At 35.2% G+C, this 19,736-nt stretch overlaps 1 protein-coding gene across 1 annotated transcript in view; it reads left to right on the top strand.

The window, feature by feature from the left end:
- Nucleotides 1-19,736, top strand: part of SCN1A (sodium voltage-gated channel alpha subunit 1) — a 117,766-nt gene that overhangs the window by 33,644 nt on the left and 64,386 nt on the right. Inside the window, exon 2 of the mRNA XM_064484878.1 lies at nt 8,539-8,848. Within this exon, the coding sequence (XP_064340948.1) occupies nt 8,588-8,848 (261 nt within the window). The 5' untranslated portion in view covers nt 8,539-8,587. The remainder of the gene's footprint in view (nt 1-8,538; nt 8,849-19,736) is intronic.

Here is a 19,736-nt window from a genome sequence, read left to right as displayed (position 1 = left end):
TGAACAAAGAAGCTTATTAATGTTGGATCAATAAAGGCACTAGGGGATTGACTGAGATTTGTAGTTGGTAGTTTATTATTAGGATGTCCTGAAAAATACTCTTGAAATGAACCCATGTACATGTAGACATATATTACATATGTAACCTTATTTTAAGTGTAATTTGCATATAGTATGAAAATTTAGGGGTGGGTAACAAAGTTTTTAAAGAATGTAAATGTTTTAAACACATAGATGAAATATGTTGTTTTGCTAATCCCAATTATAATACTAAAAAAGGGTATTATTAATAACCACATGAAATGAAGGCTTTTATTGCAAACATCAAATCCAATTATTTCTAGAAAAGAAATTCATAAAACAATATTTCCTAGACTTGTGAAAGTTTATGTAAAAGCAGTTTCTTTCTTGGGTATTAAAAAAATGATGTGAGATCAGAACCTAAGAATAACATTTTGCCTAGTTATTTTTATTATTGTTGGCAGTAACATTCTTTTGTAAAGTGGGCAGCAGAAACACCAAAAATCAGCTGAAACACTTCTTCACGAACGGCCATGCCCAGATGGTTTTCCCCAGAATAGGAATGGGACACTCAAGTAGCTGGCTGTCATCTTGGCAGCAGTCTGTTTTGTTTCTCCTTAGTTTGAAAATCACACCATTTTACAGACAGAATTACAGATATATGAATTTTCCCCACTTCAAATTATAAAGTACAAGGTGGTCAAGACACATCAATGTTGTAATAATTACAACTTTGGTTAGAAAACCTTTGGGGGTATTGAGTGGGGCTGATGAATTATACAAAGTGATCTACATAGTGGCAAATAGAAATAACCAGGTTTACCAAAACACAAAACAGTTACACAAGTTAAATATAAATTGACTGTGAAAAGATAAATCATCAGATTTCAAACCTGCAAAATACAATTTCTAAATATAAATATTATGATCATCTCTTTTTTCTTTTTGGTGTCTCCTGTTTTTCAGGTGTTTAAAGATAATTTCCATTTCTGCCAAAATACTAGATTTGCTTTAAGTTTTTCCAGGGAATGTAAATCATTGAATGAATACAAGTTTAACCTGGACACTTGTGTTATATTTGCATACATTTTATTTAAGTTTAAAATCGTGTAAGAACTTGAAGGTTATTTCATAACTATCAGAAATGGGCAGGCACTAGTTTGGGAGTCAGGAAATAAAGTTCTGATTCCTGTTCATTAATAAGCTTGTGACCCTGGACAAATCACATATTTATTTTAGAAACAAATTCTAAACAAAGAAATGTCAATTTTGTTTTGATTTGTTTGTTTTCTATTAAATGAGAAGGATGGATTAGATGATTTCTAATTTTTCTTTCATCATTTACTATTTCTTAATTTTATGATTTACTTATTTGTCTGATTCTCTTAAAGTAACTTATTTAACTTTTTAGAAGTTCAGATATTAAGGCAAACTAAGTCTTCTCTGCCTGAAAGCCTGTCTCATAAACTCTAATGACATGACCTCTTCCACAACATTAAAATATGTTTATATTAAGGATTATATATCTATACCTGTCTGTAAGGAAAAACGTAAAAGCTACAACCTGAGAAACACTTGTAAGAGAATCTTGTAATAACCTTTAATGAAAAAATATGAAAGCAAATATATGTGTATATATATATATATGTATTTTATATATAATATATATATACATATGCATGACTGGGACATTATGCTGTATACCAGAAATTGGCACAATGTAACTGACTATACTTCAAAAAAAAATCTATGGACAAAATCTAGACATATACATTAAGGAAAGCATTAAAGCAGTGAAATAAAAAGGATGAAACAAAATGGATGGGCAAAGACATACCAGATAAATGCAAATAAGAAGAAAGTAGGAGTCATTACGTAATATCAGACAAAGATATCTTCAGAGGGAAAGAAATTAAAGTAAGATGAGGGCTACTTAAGGTAATAAAGGCTTCAATCCACTGCATAGATCTCATTATAAGCAATATCTACACATCAAATAGTACAGCATTAAAATTCATAGAACCAAAATTACAGGAAGTACAACAAAAATAGAAATACATTAAAAATAGACATTAGTTCACCTTTCACAATTCATAATGGATCAACTAGAACAAAAATATGTACAGATATAGAAAGTCTAAATAAATAAGAACAAAGGTAGATTTAATTGAGATATACTTAACTCCATAGCTTTAAAACAAAGAATAAGCTTCTTTTCTGTGTTCTTGATGAAGTCATTTAAAAATAGCTTTTATTGACAGACTGGGAGTTCAAAATTTGTAGATACTGACAGATATATATAGAATAGATGAACAAGATTGTACTGTATAGCACAGGGAAATATATACAAGATCTTGTGTTAGCTCACGGTGGAAGGGTATGCAACAGTGAATATACGTATGTTCATGTATAACTGAAAAATTGTGTTCTACACTGGAAGTTGACACAACATTGTAAACTGACTATAACTCAATAAAATAAAATTTAAGAAAAAACTGACGCTGGAAAAAAAAACTTTTATTAGGACAAAAAGGAAATCTCAGTAAATTCCAAGAAATAGAAATGGTATAAGCCATATTAATAGATTATAATGTAATGAAGCTACACATAAATAAACAAATTAGTGGAAAAAATGATCATTTGGAAATTTTAAACACTTTATCTTACACAGCTCTTATAATAAAGAGGAATTTGAAACTGAAGTTCACTTTAAGAATTTTCTGGTTATTTTTGTTTATTTTTCCATATAAACTTTCAAAGAACTTGAATAGTTCTAAGATTTTTCTCATTTTTGTGGGGGTTGCGTTTAACTTATTAATTAATTTAGGGAAATTTCATATCTATAAAGTATTCCTACCTAAGAATACAATGTGCTTTTCTATCCATTTACAGTTCTTTTTAGGTTTATTCAAAGCTTTTAGAAAATTCTTACATGGTATTCAGGAAATTTTCATCAATTGTATTTTCCCCATTTTAAATAGGTGAATTTTTTAGCTTCATAGCAAAACTAAGCAGGAAGTAGAGTTTCTATATATGCCCAGCTCTCACACAAGCACTGTCCACCATCAACCTTCCATGCCAGAGTGGTACCTTTGTTACAACTGATGAACCTACACTGATACACCACTGTCACTCAATGTCCATAGTTCACTCTGGGTGTTGAACATTCTATGGGTTTGGATAAATATATAATGACATGTATCCATCAACATAGTATCATACATAGCAGTTTTCACTGCCCTAAAAATCCTCTGTGCTCTGCTTATTCATCTTTCCCTTCCCTCTAACCCCTGGCAGCCACTGAGCTTTTTATTGTCTCCACGGTTTTGCCTTTTCCAAAATGTCATATAGTTGGAATCATACAGTATATAGCCTTTTCAGACTAGCCTTTTCCACTTAGTAACTAATATATGCATTTAAGTTTCTTCCATGCACTTTTATGGCTCAATAGTTCATTTCTTTTCAGTGCTAAATAATATTCCTTTGTCTAGATGCACCAAAGGTTTTTGATCCATTTACCTACTGAAGGACATCTTGCTCATGTCCAATTTTGTCATTTATGAATAAAGCTGCCATATACATCCATGTACAAGCTTCTGTGTGGACATACATTTTTAACTCATTTGGGTAAATACCAGGAAGAACAACTGCTGGATCATATGCTAAGAGTAAATTTTGTTTTGCCAGAAATTACTAAAATTTATTCTAAAGTGGCTATACCATTTGGCATTCCAAATAGCAATGCATGAGAGTTCCTGTTGCTCCACATCCTTGCCAGCATTTTGTATTGTCAGTGTTCTGGATTTTGGTCATTCTAATAGGTATATAGTGGTATCTCACTGTTGTTTTAACTTGCACTTCCCTGATGACACAGGATGTGAATCATCTTTTCATGTGCCTATTTGCCATCCATATATCTTCTTTGGTGAGGTATTTGTTAAGGTCTTTGGCCCATTTTTAAAATTAAGTTGTTTGTTTTCTTACTGTTGAGTTTTAGGTATTCTTTGTATATTTTGGATAACAGTCCTTTATCAGCTTTTGCCTTTTGCAAATATTTCCTCCTAGTCTGTAGCTTGTCTATTCATTTTCTTGATACTGTCTTTCTCAGAGCAGAAGTTTTTAATTTTAATGAAGTCCAGCTTAACAGTTACTTCTTTCATGGATCATGCTTTTTGTGTTTATTTAAAAAGTCATCACCTCCCCAAGACCATCTACATTCTCTCCTATATTACTTTCTATGCATTTTATAGTTTTGCATTTTACATTTAGGTCTGTGATTTCATTTAGGTTAATTTTTGTGACAAGTATAAAATCTGTGTCTAGATTCATTTTTTTGCATGTGAATATCCAGTTTGAGCACCATTTGTTGGAAATAACTGTCTTTGCTATACCTTTATCAAAGATCAGTTGACTATATTTATGTAAGTCTATTTGTAGTCTCTCCATTCTGTTCTGTTGATCTGTTTGCCTATTCTTTTGCCAATACCATGCTGTCCTGATGACCGTAGCTTTATAGTAAGTCTTGAACTCAGGTACTATCAATTATCCAACTTTTTTGCTCTCTTTCAATATTTGTTTTCTATTTTGGGTCTTTTTCTTCTCCATATAAATTTTAGAATCAGTTTGTCAATATCCACAAAATAATTTGATTAAGATTTCATGGATCAGTAGATCAATAGAGATCAATTTGGGAAGAACTGACGTCTTGATAATATTAAATCTTCCCATTCATGAACAGGGAATACCTCCATTTATTTAGTACTTTGATTTCTTTGATCAATTTTATAATTTTATCCATATAGACCTTGCACTAGTCTGTTAAATTGATACCTAAGTATTTTTTTGTTCAGGGTGGTGCTAATATAAATGATTTTTTGTTTTTTATTTCAAATTTCACTTGTTCATTGCTGGTATGTAAGAAAGCAATTTACTTTTGTATATTAACCTTGTAGCCTACAAACTTGCTATAACTGTTTATTAGTTCCAGGAGTTCTTTTGTTAATTCTTTTGGATATTTTATTACAAACAATCATGTCTTTAGCAAACAAGGACATTTTTATTTCTTCCTTCTCAATCTGTATACCTTTTATTTCCTTCCCTGTCTTACTGCATCAGCTAGGACTTCCATGTTGATGTTGAAAAGGTGTGGTGAGAGGAGACATCCATGCCTTGTTTCTAATCTTAGTGGGAAAGCTTCTGGTTTCTTCTTTCTATTTTTAAACTTTTGCTATTCTTATAAAGGAAATCTGTTGACTTTTTTTATGTTATAGTTGAACTCAGACACCTCAATTCTTTTACCATTCTCAGGAATTTTTCAGATGTTTCTGTTGAGTTTTCTAGGCATGCAATCATATACTATGCAAATAACTGTATTTTACTTCCTAATTGGATCGGTTTGTACCTCCAGAAAATTGTTAAATAATAGTGTTGCTTTTTGTTTTGGCCTTAATGAAAATACATCTAGGATTTGCAAAGTTTGTTGCTGACTTTTGGGGTTATATATATATATATATATATATATATATATATTTCACTGATGGAGAAAAGTTAGCTTAGTCAGTAATTAATGTTGGAACAACTGGAAACAAGTGGATCTCTACCTCACTCCATATAGAAAGCAAATTCCAAACAGATCAAAGATATAAATTTATAAAATTAAAGCATAAAATGCTAAAAATGCAAGAAGAAAACATGATATATGGTATGTCCCTCCACACCCCCAGGAACATGGATACTTTTCAGGGCATGACACAAAATCTAGACACCAAAGTAGAGTAATAGTTGGATCATCATATAACATTTAAAATTTTTAATTTATTTATTTTAGTCTCTAGCACAAAAACATCATAAAGTCAAAGCACATACACTGTATGTTTTTCTAAAAGCCCTTACATCCCAAAATTAAATGGTTCATGTTGTATCTAAAAAGGTGCTATAAACTAAAAAGGAAAAGAAAATAAAAACGTGAACTGTTATTTAAATAAGCAGTCCCAGAAAAGAAAATATTCTCTTAAACGTATGAAGAAAAACTTCAACTTTTCTTGTAGTTAAGACAAATGCAAATTAAAACTATAATATGACCCCATTTTTGCCCCAGTCAGGTTGGACATATTGAAAATATAATAACACACTGTGGTGAGGATGTAGATGAGCAAGCATCTTATTACATTGTCATCAAGAGAATCATTTGGTGCAGCCTTCATAGAGAGTAATTTTGTGATAATAACAAAATTAAAGATTCACTTTTTGCATAGTAAGTCCAATTTTAGAAATTGATACTATAAATATATCCTCAGGTATGTGAAAGTATGTGTGTAAAATAGATTAATTGTAACTTTATAATAACAAAAGATTGAAAACAACCTGGATACCCATAACTAGGGAATTGATTCAAGAAATTATGGTATGTACAAACAATGGGAAACTATGTAGTTGATAAAAAAAGTTGAATCTATAAAGCAGATAAGGAATGAACTCTAATATATATTTTTAAGTCAAAAATGCAGGGTGCAGAACAGTTTGTATAGTAGATACTGTGTGTATGTGTTTTTAAACAGAAAATGTGTTAGTATACATACACCCTTGTGATTAGAGTTTACCTAGGACGTATCTGAAAAATATATGTAAACAGGTAACAGTGATTACCTTTGGGAACAGGAACTGATTGTTGGAGAACAAGATGGAAGGGACAATTTGCACTGTATTTTTTAAATGTTTTGAATTTATATCATTTACATGTTTTTTTTAATCAAAAAACCAATTAGTTAAAAATAAAACCATGCATACATCTATGTTACAATACTTCCCTTAGAAAATGAACCATACTTGTTATCTCTAAACCTTTATTTCCAGATAAATAAATGCCAGTATTTTCCTGTTGCCTTATGGGAGAAGTAGAGTTTTAAGGCAAAACATTCATTTTCCCTTGATTTAAATTTACTGATTCAATGTTTCTATTTTTCTAGGCCCTAAGCTGATTGCAGCTAGATTGTAAGAACCTCAGAAAGTTTCATTGGTTCACTTAATGGACAGAGAGTACAAATTTAGACTTACATCCCCCTCCCTTGTTTCTGGTCCCCCCTAAAAAATATGATCACAAACCTCATAGCAGTGGGAACCTCCTTCAGTGAAATGTGAGGTTCCTGTATTACCTCTCAAAAGATAGTTAGGGCTGCAATTTTATTATTGTAGTTCATTTGCACCAAAGCTGCAATTAACTGTGTCATAGCTTGCTTTAATGAGTTAATGCAATGTCCACATAAAACTGGTGGCCAGACAGTAGTTTAGGCTCTGGGAAGTTTTGGCTCAGTCATATCTGTGAAATTTGAGCTGGTATTAAATATTCCTTAAAGCAATACATTTGGGATTTGGCCTCTGGCATCAGATCAGGTCTGACAGCAACACAGAATCAAGAGTTTTGCCTCGGATCCTCAGGATATGTCTCGCACTGCAGGACTATGGAATCAGCAGAATATCATTATTACTTTAGTGAAGAAAAACACCTCAGTTCCTGTTGAGCTTGTGGTACTGCCTTCTTCTTCATTTTCTTCCTGAAATAAGAGAATCCTGGTGTCCCTGAATCTAATGCTCTCTTTTCCCACCCACAGCCTGATCTAGTTATTTCTTTCCAGCCTAGTCTTTCTCTCATTCTTGCTCACACAACTGTCATGACCTTGGACGATCTCTTTCAGTATGTGTTGAGTAAGCCGACCCTAGCATGGCTGATGACATGAGAGGTCACAGATGCAGTGTCTCTGTCTCAGAAGAGATGAAGGTTCAATCCAGACAGTAGTGGCTGTTTGACTGGTCATTAAGGCTGGCTGCAGCCAACTGTTCTGACCAGCTTGGCCAGTAGCCACTTGTCAGGATTAGAGATTTGGATTTTATATCCTCCCGAGACAACTCCCTTTCCACTTCATCCTGTTGATAAGCTAACCATCATCTCTGTGGGGATACATCTTCATCTTCTGGGTGGCTCGCAGAGTGAACAGCCCATTTGGGACATGGTGGCATTTAGCTAATGTACTCTAATTAAGGCTGTACTTGAACTACTTAAGTTATGGCACAGTTCCTGTCTCGGCAAAGCACAAGAATTAATAAACATGGGACACTTAATAAAACCTGAGATAGAAAACATATCTGTTAAGCCAAACTCACAGAAGCAGAAAGTAGAATGGTGGTTCCCAGAAACTGGAGGAGGAGGAAATGAGGAGTTGCTATCCTTGGGCAGGAAGTGTTAGTTACGTAAGATCAATACGTTCTAGAGAGCTGCTGTACGACTTCGCGCCTACAGTTAACAGTACTGTCTTGCATACGTAAAAATTTGTTAAAAGGGTCATGTTAAAGATGTCAAGTTAAATGTTCTTACTACAAAAAAAGAAGAATTTATATTTAGTAATTCCATTTCGGTTTCATTGGAAACGGACATTTCAATCCTCTATTTCATTTTTCAAGACAGGAGTTTGTTGATATTAAGATCTCTTAATCTTAAAATATCTGCATTCTTTTTTTTTTAAGGACTTTCATATGCAGAGTAAATGGTGATTAAAATGTGCAGGATGACAAGATGGAGCAAACAGTGCTTGTACCACCAGGACCTGACAGCTTCAGCTTCTTCACCAGAGAATCTCTTGCGGCTATTGAAAGACGCATTGCAGAAGAAAAGGCTAAGAACCCCAAACCAGACAAGAATGATGATGAGAATGGCCCAAAGCCAAACAGTGACTTGGAAGCCGGAAAGAACCTTCCATTTATTTATGGAGACATCCCTCCAGAGATGGTGTCAGAGCCGCTGGAGGACCTGGACCCGTACTATGTCAATAAGAAAGTGAGTGTTTTTTAATCGGGCATATTTTGCCACTAACTGCCGCAATATACCTTGGACTGTTACAGCACCAGCACATGCTAAATTAGCACAAAGTCTAAGTACCCTTCTGCTTTATGCACATACATGAGAAGTAAATGGATTATATCATAACAGATGGAGCTACTCCAAATGCACCACCACAGATACCTAAAAATAAATGTTAAGTTGTAGGCAGCTAATTTAACAAATTAAAAAATCTTCCCAGAGATCGTATTTACTGTTTATCAGTTTTCTGTACTTGAAAATCCTGAAATTATCACAAGTTTTAAAGACTTCAAAAATATTAGTATTAATTTCTCATGGAACAAAATTTGATGCCACAGGGTTTTCAATTTCTGTATCATATTATATATTATACATCAACTCACCTTCTGAAGAAAGTTTTTTTCACTTGGAAAGAAACATTCCTATACAAACTACAGTTTAAAAATTATTTAATATTTTGGTAGAAAAATACTGATATTGGTAAGAATGAACAAAAATGTAGTATTCTGAAGAACCTATTATGATATTTGAATATCCATGCTTGAAGTGAATACTTTATATTAAGCACCCAACCTTTCATTATGACCGTGATTTCACCAAACCAAGAAGAAAACTGTAGAAAAAGGTAAACTAAAAAAAGATTATTATATTGATTTTAGATTAAATTTATAACTATAAATTTATAACTAGTTAATTTTTAATCTTATCTTTTTTCGCCTAACACAATATATTTGTGAAATCTTGGTGGGAGGGTAGGCACAAAGATTGTAATGAGGCAAATGAAATTTTGTAGTTGGACATGGGCCTGAAAAATACCCCCGAAAGTTTTAGGGATGCTCCTGGGTGCTGACACAGTTCTGTGTCAAGTTAGTCCTTATGGAGTGCATAAGTATGTGGATTTGAGACACTTTTATGAATCACTTATTGACTACTACAGCTTTCAGAGGTAAGAACTTCATTATGTTCAGATTTTTTTTTTTAACTTTTCAGGATATAGCCGGTTTAAGTGGAACACACTTCTTCCTTTTACAAACGGATTTGCCCATTTTACAGTAAAGGAAGAGATTAATCACGTTCCATAGATTAATTAACTTTTACTTAGCTTTGCTTTTTAACATAGTGTTACGAAATCTTAGTAGGTAAGTGATTATCTGTTTCATAACTGCCATTTAAATTCCAAGAAAAATTGCATTTTATCATCAAATCAGTCCCTTGGAAATTAATTTAATATGACATCTGAAAAGCTCAAACCCAAATTAAGAAGACTATGAGGGGTTTATTTGTATAAAAAGTAAAAATGTGGATAATCCAATTATTCAAACATTTAACTTATTTAAAACTATTATTTGAAGTAATGACTCTGATGTGTTCTAGACAGAAATTCATTAACACTAGAGTATGTTACTTTATTTATAACCATTGGACATAATCAGTCTGTTCAGAGCTCTTCTTACCATGGGATGCTGAGCTCCATCTCAGCGGGCATTTTGCTACCCCTAGACATCCAGCCCTCACCGCTCTGGTAGTAATCACCATCTAAAAATGATAAAAAGCCAGCCTGAGTCTACCTCTTTACCAAACAAGGCTGAAATCTAGCATCCAGCTCATGCTGTGTCCATATTTGTAAAACAATAAATGAATACATTGAGAAAGATTGAACTAATGCCTGTTGACAAGGGTAGCTATTCTTTCTGCAGAAATCAGATCATCCAATCAATCTTTTCCTTTAGATTAAAGAGTTTGCAGACTGATAAAAGATGTTGTCTTGAGGGGATGTCCCCAAACAAAACAATTCACGATTGGTTTATAATGAATGAGACAGAACAAAGGATATAAAGGCAGATGGAAAACAAAATTATGCAAACCCTTCCAAATAGTTAAAAGAAAGGTCTTAAAACTAAGGGTGAAAGACCAGCTCAGGAGGAATGACTAGCCGGCCAGATTCTTGTGCTGAAGTAACCCTTGTGAACTTTTTGAGGTTCACCTTCAAACTTGCCTTTAACATCTTCTATCCTTATCTTCAAATGCACATTGTGCGGGAAGGAAAAACATTTTGGCATTTTGGAACAAATCGCAGTGTGCACTTAGCACAACCTGATAAGGGAAATATTGTTATCAGGAAGGAGTTTTCCCCAAGGTAAGGAGCAGCTGTTGCTTTCACATTGAGCTGACATCAAGCAAGCCTCCAAATGTAAGTCATTCATCAGAAATACAAATGAAATTTTTTGCAGGACTGAAATCCTTAAAAACTAACATGGCAGACTTAGGACACATGAGTGAGCTATGTGTTTGAAATTTCCTTTTTTTGCAACCTCATGTTTTAAACCTTGTTGTAGTTGCCTGTCCACTCTTTTCTAGTTTTAAATTTTCTTTCATAATTGGATTATTTCGGTATTGAGGAATCATCTTAAATTCTGAACTCATTTCCTCTGATTGAAGTTGGAATGCTTAGAAAATAATAACCTTTTAAAAATCATAAATATTTCTTTTGATATTTAATGACCAATTTCATTTTAGTGACTTGAGTATCTGAGATTGGCAGGGTGATCTTCATGAAGCAATGCAGTACACATGCACAGGGCTCCTGGCATGGGTAAAGGGTCTAATGGTGGAAATGTCTCTGGTGAAAATGCTTCTTAGGATGAGATTTCCCACCATTACTGTTACTGGGCATGTGGGTTTTATTGCCTGAGTGAGTTGGAATATGCAAATATCAGTCAGGCTGGTGACTCCCTAAGGCTTAACTTAAATACAATACTTAATGTATCATCTGTATCTGTATATCGAGTCTCTAATTTCTTTCTTTAAAGTATAGAGAATAAACAAAGCAAGCCTATTATGAGCATGGTTGCAGAATCTGTGTTATGTTTTAGATTAAAGTACAGTCATACATATATATAAGAGATTTATGTGTAAGGAATAGAAAGGGCACAAACCACAGTGAAGTCCTCTGTGATATTCTACAAAGGTGTCAGTGAGCTTGTGGAAAAGTCACTGCTGATGGTGTATTTTCAGATGGCATATGCCCACATATTTTTATCTTCTTTGTCCCGGTTTAAAATGTACAAGTTATATAATGTTCAAATTTTGTTAAAGTAGTTTAATCCACAGTCAGTGATATTGTAGTAGTAACTGGAGAAATAGTAGCAACCATCTCATGAACACTCGTGATGCATGGAAGCCTTTCCAGACCTTCAGATGTTGTAAGCCTTCAGAAGTCCAAGGTAAGAACTAAGGAATAAAATAACAGGGCTGCAGAATAGAGTCACAGAATTTTATATACCATGTTAGCTCTGGTCCCGTGGTCTTCAGAACATGATCCCAGGTTGGGTTCCTTTTGTTTGTTTATTTACTTAAGCTGTGTGGTGAGGAAGATTTCAGCTTGTGAACCCACCTTTATTTCCTCATTTTTTCTTCTTTTTTCATAGTTTCCTTTCATAGCTTTGGTTGATTTTGCACCATTTGGCTATACATTCAAATTCTTCACCCACTCTTATTACAGAAAACTTCTTCCTTCTCATGTTCTTCTTAAAATTACAGATGACTCAATAGTACTATGGAAGGAAATGTGCTTTTCACAGTGTAATAGCATACTGGAAATAGAATGAGGTATTTTAGATCTGTGGTGAAAATGGATGTTCATTAATTAAGAAATGTAGATATGTATCCTTTTAAAGATGTATTCTTTCCTTGGTTGTCTCATCAACCATTTAAAAACAATTTATTCTCCCTTTTTATCAGCTCTTCTAAGAGATGCATATTCCCTCCTTATTCAGGCTGTGTGAAGAATCACATATGAACTTGTGATTTTAAATTCATGTCTGGGTATCATTGTCACAGGGGTTTTTAATTATTATATTGGGGAAGGAGAGTCATTTCTTTTGTTTTCAGTTGGGATTAGGGAGTTTTTCTTGCAAAAGTAACTTAAGAGAAAAATCAGAAAAATAGATGAAAAAGTTCACGATTCTATGAAGTGCATATGGAGTCCCCAATTTACAATATTTCTTTGCATATTATTAGCTCCTCTAGAATTACCACTCAGGCTCTCCCTTACATCCAAGGCGCCATAGTTCATTTCCAAATCTTTCTCCTACCCACCAGTTATTTCATCCTCATGTCCCTTCCTTCTTTGTTACCTCACAGTCTCTGCCTCAGAAATAATCCCAAAATGATGAGGATGGTAGTAAAATAATGGTTAGCATTTATTAAGGACCTGCCATATTAGCAAGATTCCCTTCAAATGAAAGTGACCAAAAGGCAACAGAAGCTAGTTTCTGAAAACAAACAAATAACTGTATGTGTGGGGTAAATCTGGTCTTAATAGCGCAGGATCCAGTACCTAAAACAACGTCGTCAGGACACAGTCCTCTTCTATTTTTGGTTCTCCTTTCGTCTGTACTGACTGCATTTGCAGACTGGCTCTTACCACAAGATGATAGAAATAGCCATCAGTAGCACTAAAGTAATATCCTACAGCCTAGGAACTCCAAGAAAAAGGGCTCACTTTTTCTTCAAAAGTTCTAACAAAAGTCCTGGCATTTGTTCTAATTAGGTCACATGGCCTCTTCAGAACCAATCACTGTAGCCAAGGGTTTGTGATAATCTCGTTGGCCAGATCAGTGTCACATGTTGACCATTGTTGACTAGGGGTGGATCAGCTTCATCCAAGCCATAGGCCAGACGAGAGCCAGAGGTTTTCTCTAGAAGGAAGAGATGGAGACTGTCGAAGGAGGGATGCTAGGCAAGCAAAAACAATAGCTCTGTCCTATGCATTACGTGTCAGGAAACTTACAGTTCTCATTTAACCCACATGTCCTTCTAAGGTAATTCTTTACTTAAAATGATGAAACTGAGGTGAAGTAATTTGCCTAAGATCACAAAGCTCTTAAGTAATAGAGACTAGATTTAAAACCAGATCTGTCAGCGTCCGTGGCTCACTGCTATGCTACTTTGGGTTTGCTCTCATCCCACCAATGATACTGGTGGAAAAGAGAAGTCAGTGGTAGGATCTAAGTAAGCCTGTCGCTGCTCTTCCTGCCCCTCTACTCATGCCACTTTGCTAGCTATACTCCTTGTCTCCTAGGCTGGCATTATTTCCCAAACCTGATGGGTTGCTTCACTGCTTTTGCTCAATCAGGGACATCCTCTGCCTTTGTTAAAAACTAAAATCTTTGAGACTCAGTGGGTCTGGGTCAGTTTCTAAAATCATTAAAAAATTACATTTCCCATAAGATTCTAATAGAATGATAAGCACCTTTTTTTTTCCCAAAGAGGACAGATTCAGGAAATTTAAATTGTGTGCCTCTGTAGAGAAATGGCGTTCAAGTTGAGATCTCAAGGGTAGAAAAAGGGAGAGGGAACAGACGACAATAAGATATAATATAGTGGGACTGTGGTAAGTAGGAGAATTAGATGTGGTTGGAAAAGTGAGCCTGGGGCCAGATAAAGGTACCTTTTAGTACATTGTAAAGAGTTTGAAGTTTAAAGGCAAAATGAATTCTCTGAAGGCTTTGGGTAGAGAAGTGATAATGTCCACTTTACATTTTAAAAGATCTAGTTGAGAGTCTTTATGGAGGCTTGGTCTAGATTTTTGACAATGAAGACAAAGAATGATGGGTGGGATCAGAATCTGTTTTGGAGTGTGATGTTTAGGTATCAGATGGGAGCAAGTGGATGGCCTTGTTTTCTGAATATAAAATCTGAGAGGGAAAATTTTAAGCGGCAAAGTTTCCTTGTGAAATTTGGTACCGCTTTGAAATACGTAAGTGTTTGTGTATGTATTTGAGGACCAGAGAGATACACATTTTTAATCTTTTAATTGTGCTTATATGGCACTTTGGAATTCATTAAGGGAATTCACATGTTTCATTTCATTTCATCCTTAAAACAGCCCTGAGGTTAGTATTGCTATAATCATCTTTTCCATTTGGATGTAGAAATCGACCCAGAATAATTTGCCTGAAGTTCTCACACAGCAAAGTCTGCAGTAAAACTAGGCCTCCAACTGATCCTTTCCAGTTGATGAAAAATTAACTGATCTTATAATAGCATCCCACACACATGACATTGGCTGGAGATACAGGGTTGAGAAATATTTGACCCCCCCAGATTTTATCATTTCACCTATATAATCTTTCTTCTCTGTCTGTGATAGTGGCAGAGGCATCTGTAACCCTGGCTGATGGGAGCCCAGCTGGGCATCTCTGATGGGGTCATCTCCTGCCCTGGCTGCACTGCAACTATTCCACCCAGCTAAAGCCTAGGGACAAGCAATCTCACAGACTCTTCTCCGGGTATAAATCCTTTTCTTTTGCATGAGCTTAAAGCAAAGATAAAAAATCCTGACTGTGAGGCATTGAGCCTACAGACACATTTTGTTTGACTCATACAATCTTGTTTAAAGTTTTGAATTAGTTTCTGACATGTATAAATCAGAAGATTGCACATGCACATATATAATCATGCATATTTAGGATTTATCATACAATATCAGATCTGGCATCACTGATTTGCATACCCCAAATTGACGGGAACCTCGCACTACCTGGCCTCTGTGAGTGTTTTGGTTTGTGATTCCCTGGTGTCAAGATCACTGTGCAATTCGATAAGGGCTGGATATTAAAGCGCGGTGGACCACGGGCAGGCACACGTTCACGGGTTGTTCTTCAGGCTGATTATCCCTCATCTAAGGGGGAAAATATAACAGAGACTGGCAGAGAAAACTTTTTTTTTTTAAATATTGCATGCTTACTTCAGAGTCAGATAAAGAACCTGTAAGGAAGCTTTCCATCCCAGGGGGCCAGAAAAGGAGGGGAATCTTGGCCTGAATCCACAAGTTGTACAAAATAGGCAGGGAAGTAGTGAGGCCATTTAGAGAGCTCATAGGAAAAAAATAAAATAAAATTAGATGCCATGGAATTGGCCCAGAATGAGAAATGTCCCCAGAGATGGGTACTAATAGGAATCTCTTCACTTTCTATGCAGTTTTTATACCCAAACCTCTGAAGCATCTCTGCTCCTGCCCCGCACTCTCATTCTGCCCCTTCCTTCTGGAAACTTTTCTTAAGAGCCAGCAGCTTAGAGCTAGAAAAAAGTTGACCCCACTTCTGGCAGAAGATAGAGCCAAGGGATTTCCCTAGTTTGAATGCCAGGGCAGTATCAAAGAGAGAGAGGTGTACCCTGCAGCCGGACTTAGAAGTCTGTTCCCGTTTTCAGAGTCACACTTTCTTATACACAGTGATAAAGTTCCACAGTGTCATTATACAGAATTCTATTTCATTAGGAATTACATAGGCTTTTGAATCTGTGTGTTAAAAAATTCATATATGTGAAAAAATCTATATATGAATAATACATTTATGTATGTATGTATATATTTATATGCATAACTGAATTTCTTTTTTGTACACCCAAAACTAATATTGTAAATTAACTACACTTCAATAAAAAATAAAATTAAAAACATTTTCAGTTAGAAACAAAAATATTCATATATATATATGTATGTGTGTGTGTGTGTGTATGTGTGTGTGTGTGTGTGTGTGTGTGTATGGTTATATCCTTTCTTTGGGAAAAGATGTTCAAAGTTCCAAACAATTCACCTTCATACACATTTATGGATCACAGTGTAAGTACAAGTTGAAAATTGCCTGTTTAAATTTTGAGGCTAAGGCATAAATGTAATCCACCAATAGCATATTCTGCATTTTTCTATTGTTCATGATCATTGCTTACCTTCCTCTGTTATTTCTTGCCAGTACATTTACTTTAAGAGCAGGCAAATATAGTACATTTGGAGTCAATCCTGTTATTTGGCTATTTTTCAATAATTTTTAGATAAACACAAAGCTGGGCCTTAGGTTTAAACAATTATTTAAAGGAACAAGACCCCCAAACTGAAAGAAAAGTTGAGATAACGGACATATTTTTAGAAGGGAGCTGGAAAACTGTAGCTTGTTACAGTCAGTGTCCATCCTGAGGAATACAAATAAACACATCACTTTCTAAAAACCCAGAGACAAGAGAAGATTACTAAATAGTAACAAGTACAGATTCATAAACAGCAATCCTGGCACACTATTGTAATTGTTTCCTTATTGACTGTGCACCTGGATAAAGGGGACGGGTTTTAATCCAGGCGCACAACATGAGCATTGACAATGAAAACAGATCCCCAGCCCTCCTATTACAGACTCACTGAGTTACTTGTTGAAAGTACAGGATACTAGGCGTCAGAGTCTGACCTACTGGATTGGAATCACAGTACCTCTGTGAGCTCAGTGTATTTATTCCCATTTTTCAAAAGAGGCAAATGAGTCACAGGCAAGTTAGTAACTTGCCCAGGATCTCACTGCTGGAAGGCAGCACAGCCAGGTTTTGAGCCAGGCATCCAACTCCAGAGTGTGCACTCTTAACTACAGAAGTTAAAACAAATCCTACTTGTGTTTTCCTGATGTTGCTTTCTAGGTGACTGAGCTTTGATTACCAGGCATGTTTGCCTGTTTGGGTTTTGTTGTTGTTGTTGCTGCTGTTATTTTCTTTGGAGCCAGAAGTGATTTTTAGCCGGCAAGGCTTGCTGGCGAGGTTGTGACCTGGCAGAACAGTGAATGGTTTACACGGAGGTCCGTGCCGTCCAGTATTACGGTAGACATTAGTCATGTGCGGCTGCTGTACTTGAAATGTACTTGAAATATGGTGAGGTCAGACTTTGAAGACAGAATTGGTATGAAAAGAGGATGTAAACTATCTCAATCATTTTTAACACTGATTTCATCCCCCAGTGATGATATATTGGGTATATTGGGTTAAAGAAAATATTATTAAAATTAATTTCATCTGCTTCTTTTTCTTTTTTCAAATATCTAAAATCACATATGTGGCTCAGATTTGTAGTTCACATAATATTTCTATTCTACTTCCAATCTAAGAAACTTTCACTTACCCTTCTAGATTTTCTTCTATTAGTGTAGATAGTTAAACATTTACTAATTTTCTAGCTTCTTGGGGTCTTAACTTACACATCTTTGCTTTTCCTATAAATTTTAGCACAGAGCTTTGCAAAAATATTGTACTAAACAGTTAGCACACATCTTTTGCATTGAAATCAACTGAATTAACAATTGGGCTGAGAACTAGGTCCAGGCTGCTTTCCAGATGTCTGCAACGCTCATACACATTAACAGTTTAGCATTTAAGGACTCAATAGATGCTACTTGAGTTTGGTAACTATACGTGAAGAGGTAAGTGACAAGTCTGATCAATATCTAGTATATAAAGAGTTAACAGTCCTGCAGCTGTATCTTTAAAGTGATATTTTACATATAGAATCTCATTTCTAATTCAGTCAAAACGCTGTTTAAAATTTGCTCTGAGGCACAATATTATTCACATGTTAAAATGATTTCATGAATTTCCTATAGCCTTGAGCTATAAAAAAGAAGCCTGTTTCAAGCTAGATACTGGTGTATCTGCCTTTTCTCCTCCACCACCAATTTTGAACTTTTTCTTCTCTACTGAAGTGACTCCGTGCAATAAAAATTATCCTGAGTAGTTACATTGATGAAATTTTTATTGAACTAATAAAGGATGATAAGATACTTTAATAAGCCATCCAGTACATTCTTTTAAAAAGTCAACACTGAACTTGTACACTTAGAATGGCCAAGATGGTAAGTTTTATGTATATTTAACCACAAGAAAAAAAACCAAACTGGGGGGAAAAGGTAAAAAATGGCACTCAGTTGAACAGCTCTTAAATCTTGATTTGCTTAAAGCTACGTAATATTTATTTATACAGTTTGAAGTTCAGTGACATCTTGCCTAGTCTTTTAAGTCTTTCCTTTTTGACTACTTTCTTATCTGGGAAGTGAGGAGGGCAAATATCTGTATGTTTGAAACTTCTGGAGTTACTTGACAACTTTTAAATAAACAGTGTTCCCTTTTGACTCTCTTCATCGTTCAGTACCACCAATACCATTATCTGGGGGAAACTTGTATTTGAGTCTTTAGGGGCAAGTGTCCTTTCATTAATCCTTAACTTTTATAAACTAAATGGCTGGCTTCTTGCAGTTTGAGTCTTGTTTCTTTTTCCTAGTGGTCCTCAGGACAGAATTTCCTTCTCTCTTCCATACTTTCTTTTGGCCTCTGCAGCTTTGCCTTTTGCTTCATCACCCCCTTCTTCCATCTTTTCTACTTTATTCTTCCTTTATTACATCTGCTCCTGGTTTGGGCTAGAGGGTGGCCACCCAGCCAGAGTCACAGGTGACCTCTTCTGCATGTGGTCCCATCTCCTCAGGAATTGCTGGATTATTATTCTTATCCACTGAGCTACAACCAGTACCATCTTCATTCCTCTCTCCCTCAAGCCCATGATTTAAGTCCCATATGGACTATAACTTATAACTCCTTCTTCGATTCCAAAATTAGGCTTGTAATATTATTTGAAGTAAGGAAATTCTAATTTTTAAAATATATATTCTCCATTATGTTTTCACTGGCTTTCCTACTCCTAGCCCACAGTATTTCTGTCAGGCTTCACTCAGCATAATTTTGGGGAATATGCAGTAGGTTTGCAAAGTGGACCATATTCAGTCCTGAATGAGCTTACTCCGGTCTTTTGGTGTCCTTGCATGTGTGTACTCTCTGGGGCAAAGGCATTTCCATTGCGCAAGTCTGTTCACATTTTATGATGATCTCACAGTGTCATTTAGGGACAGGAGCACTGAATGAATCAAAGAAGGGCACCAAGTATTATAGACACAGGTGATTGATGGCTCCTCCAATAAGCACAGGTGAAACTCTGCCCTCCTACAGATAAACTTGGTAATACAGTTCTCTCTCTATTCTGGACCACAGTCCTTCAGAG

This window comes from Camelus dromedarius, chromosome 4 (assembly GCF_036321535.1).
Source record: "Camelus dromedarius isolate mCamDro1 chromosome 4, mCamDro1.pat, whole genome shotgun sequence".
NCBI classification, from domain to species: Eukaryota; Metazoa; Chordata; class Mammalia; order Artiodactyla; family Camelidae; genus Camelus; species Camelus dromedarius.
The sequence above is the reverse complement of the archived record's forward strand: the minus strand, read 5'-3'. Positions and strand labels throughout refer to the sequence as shown.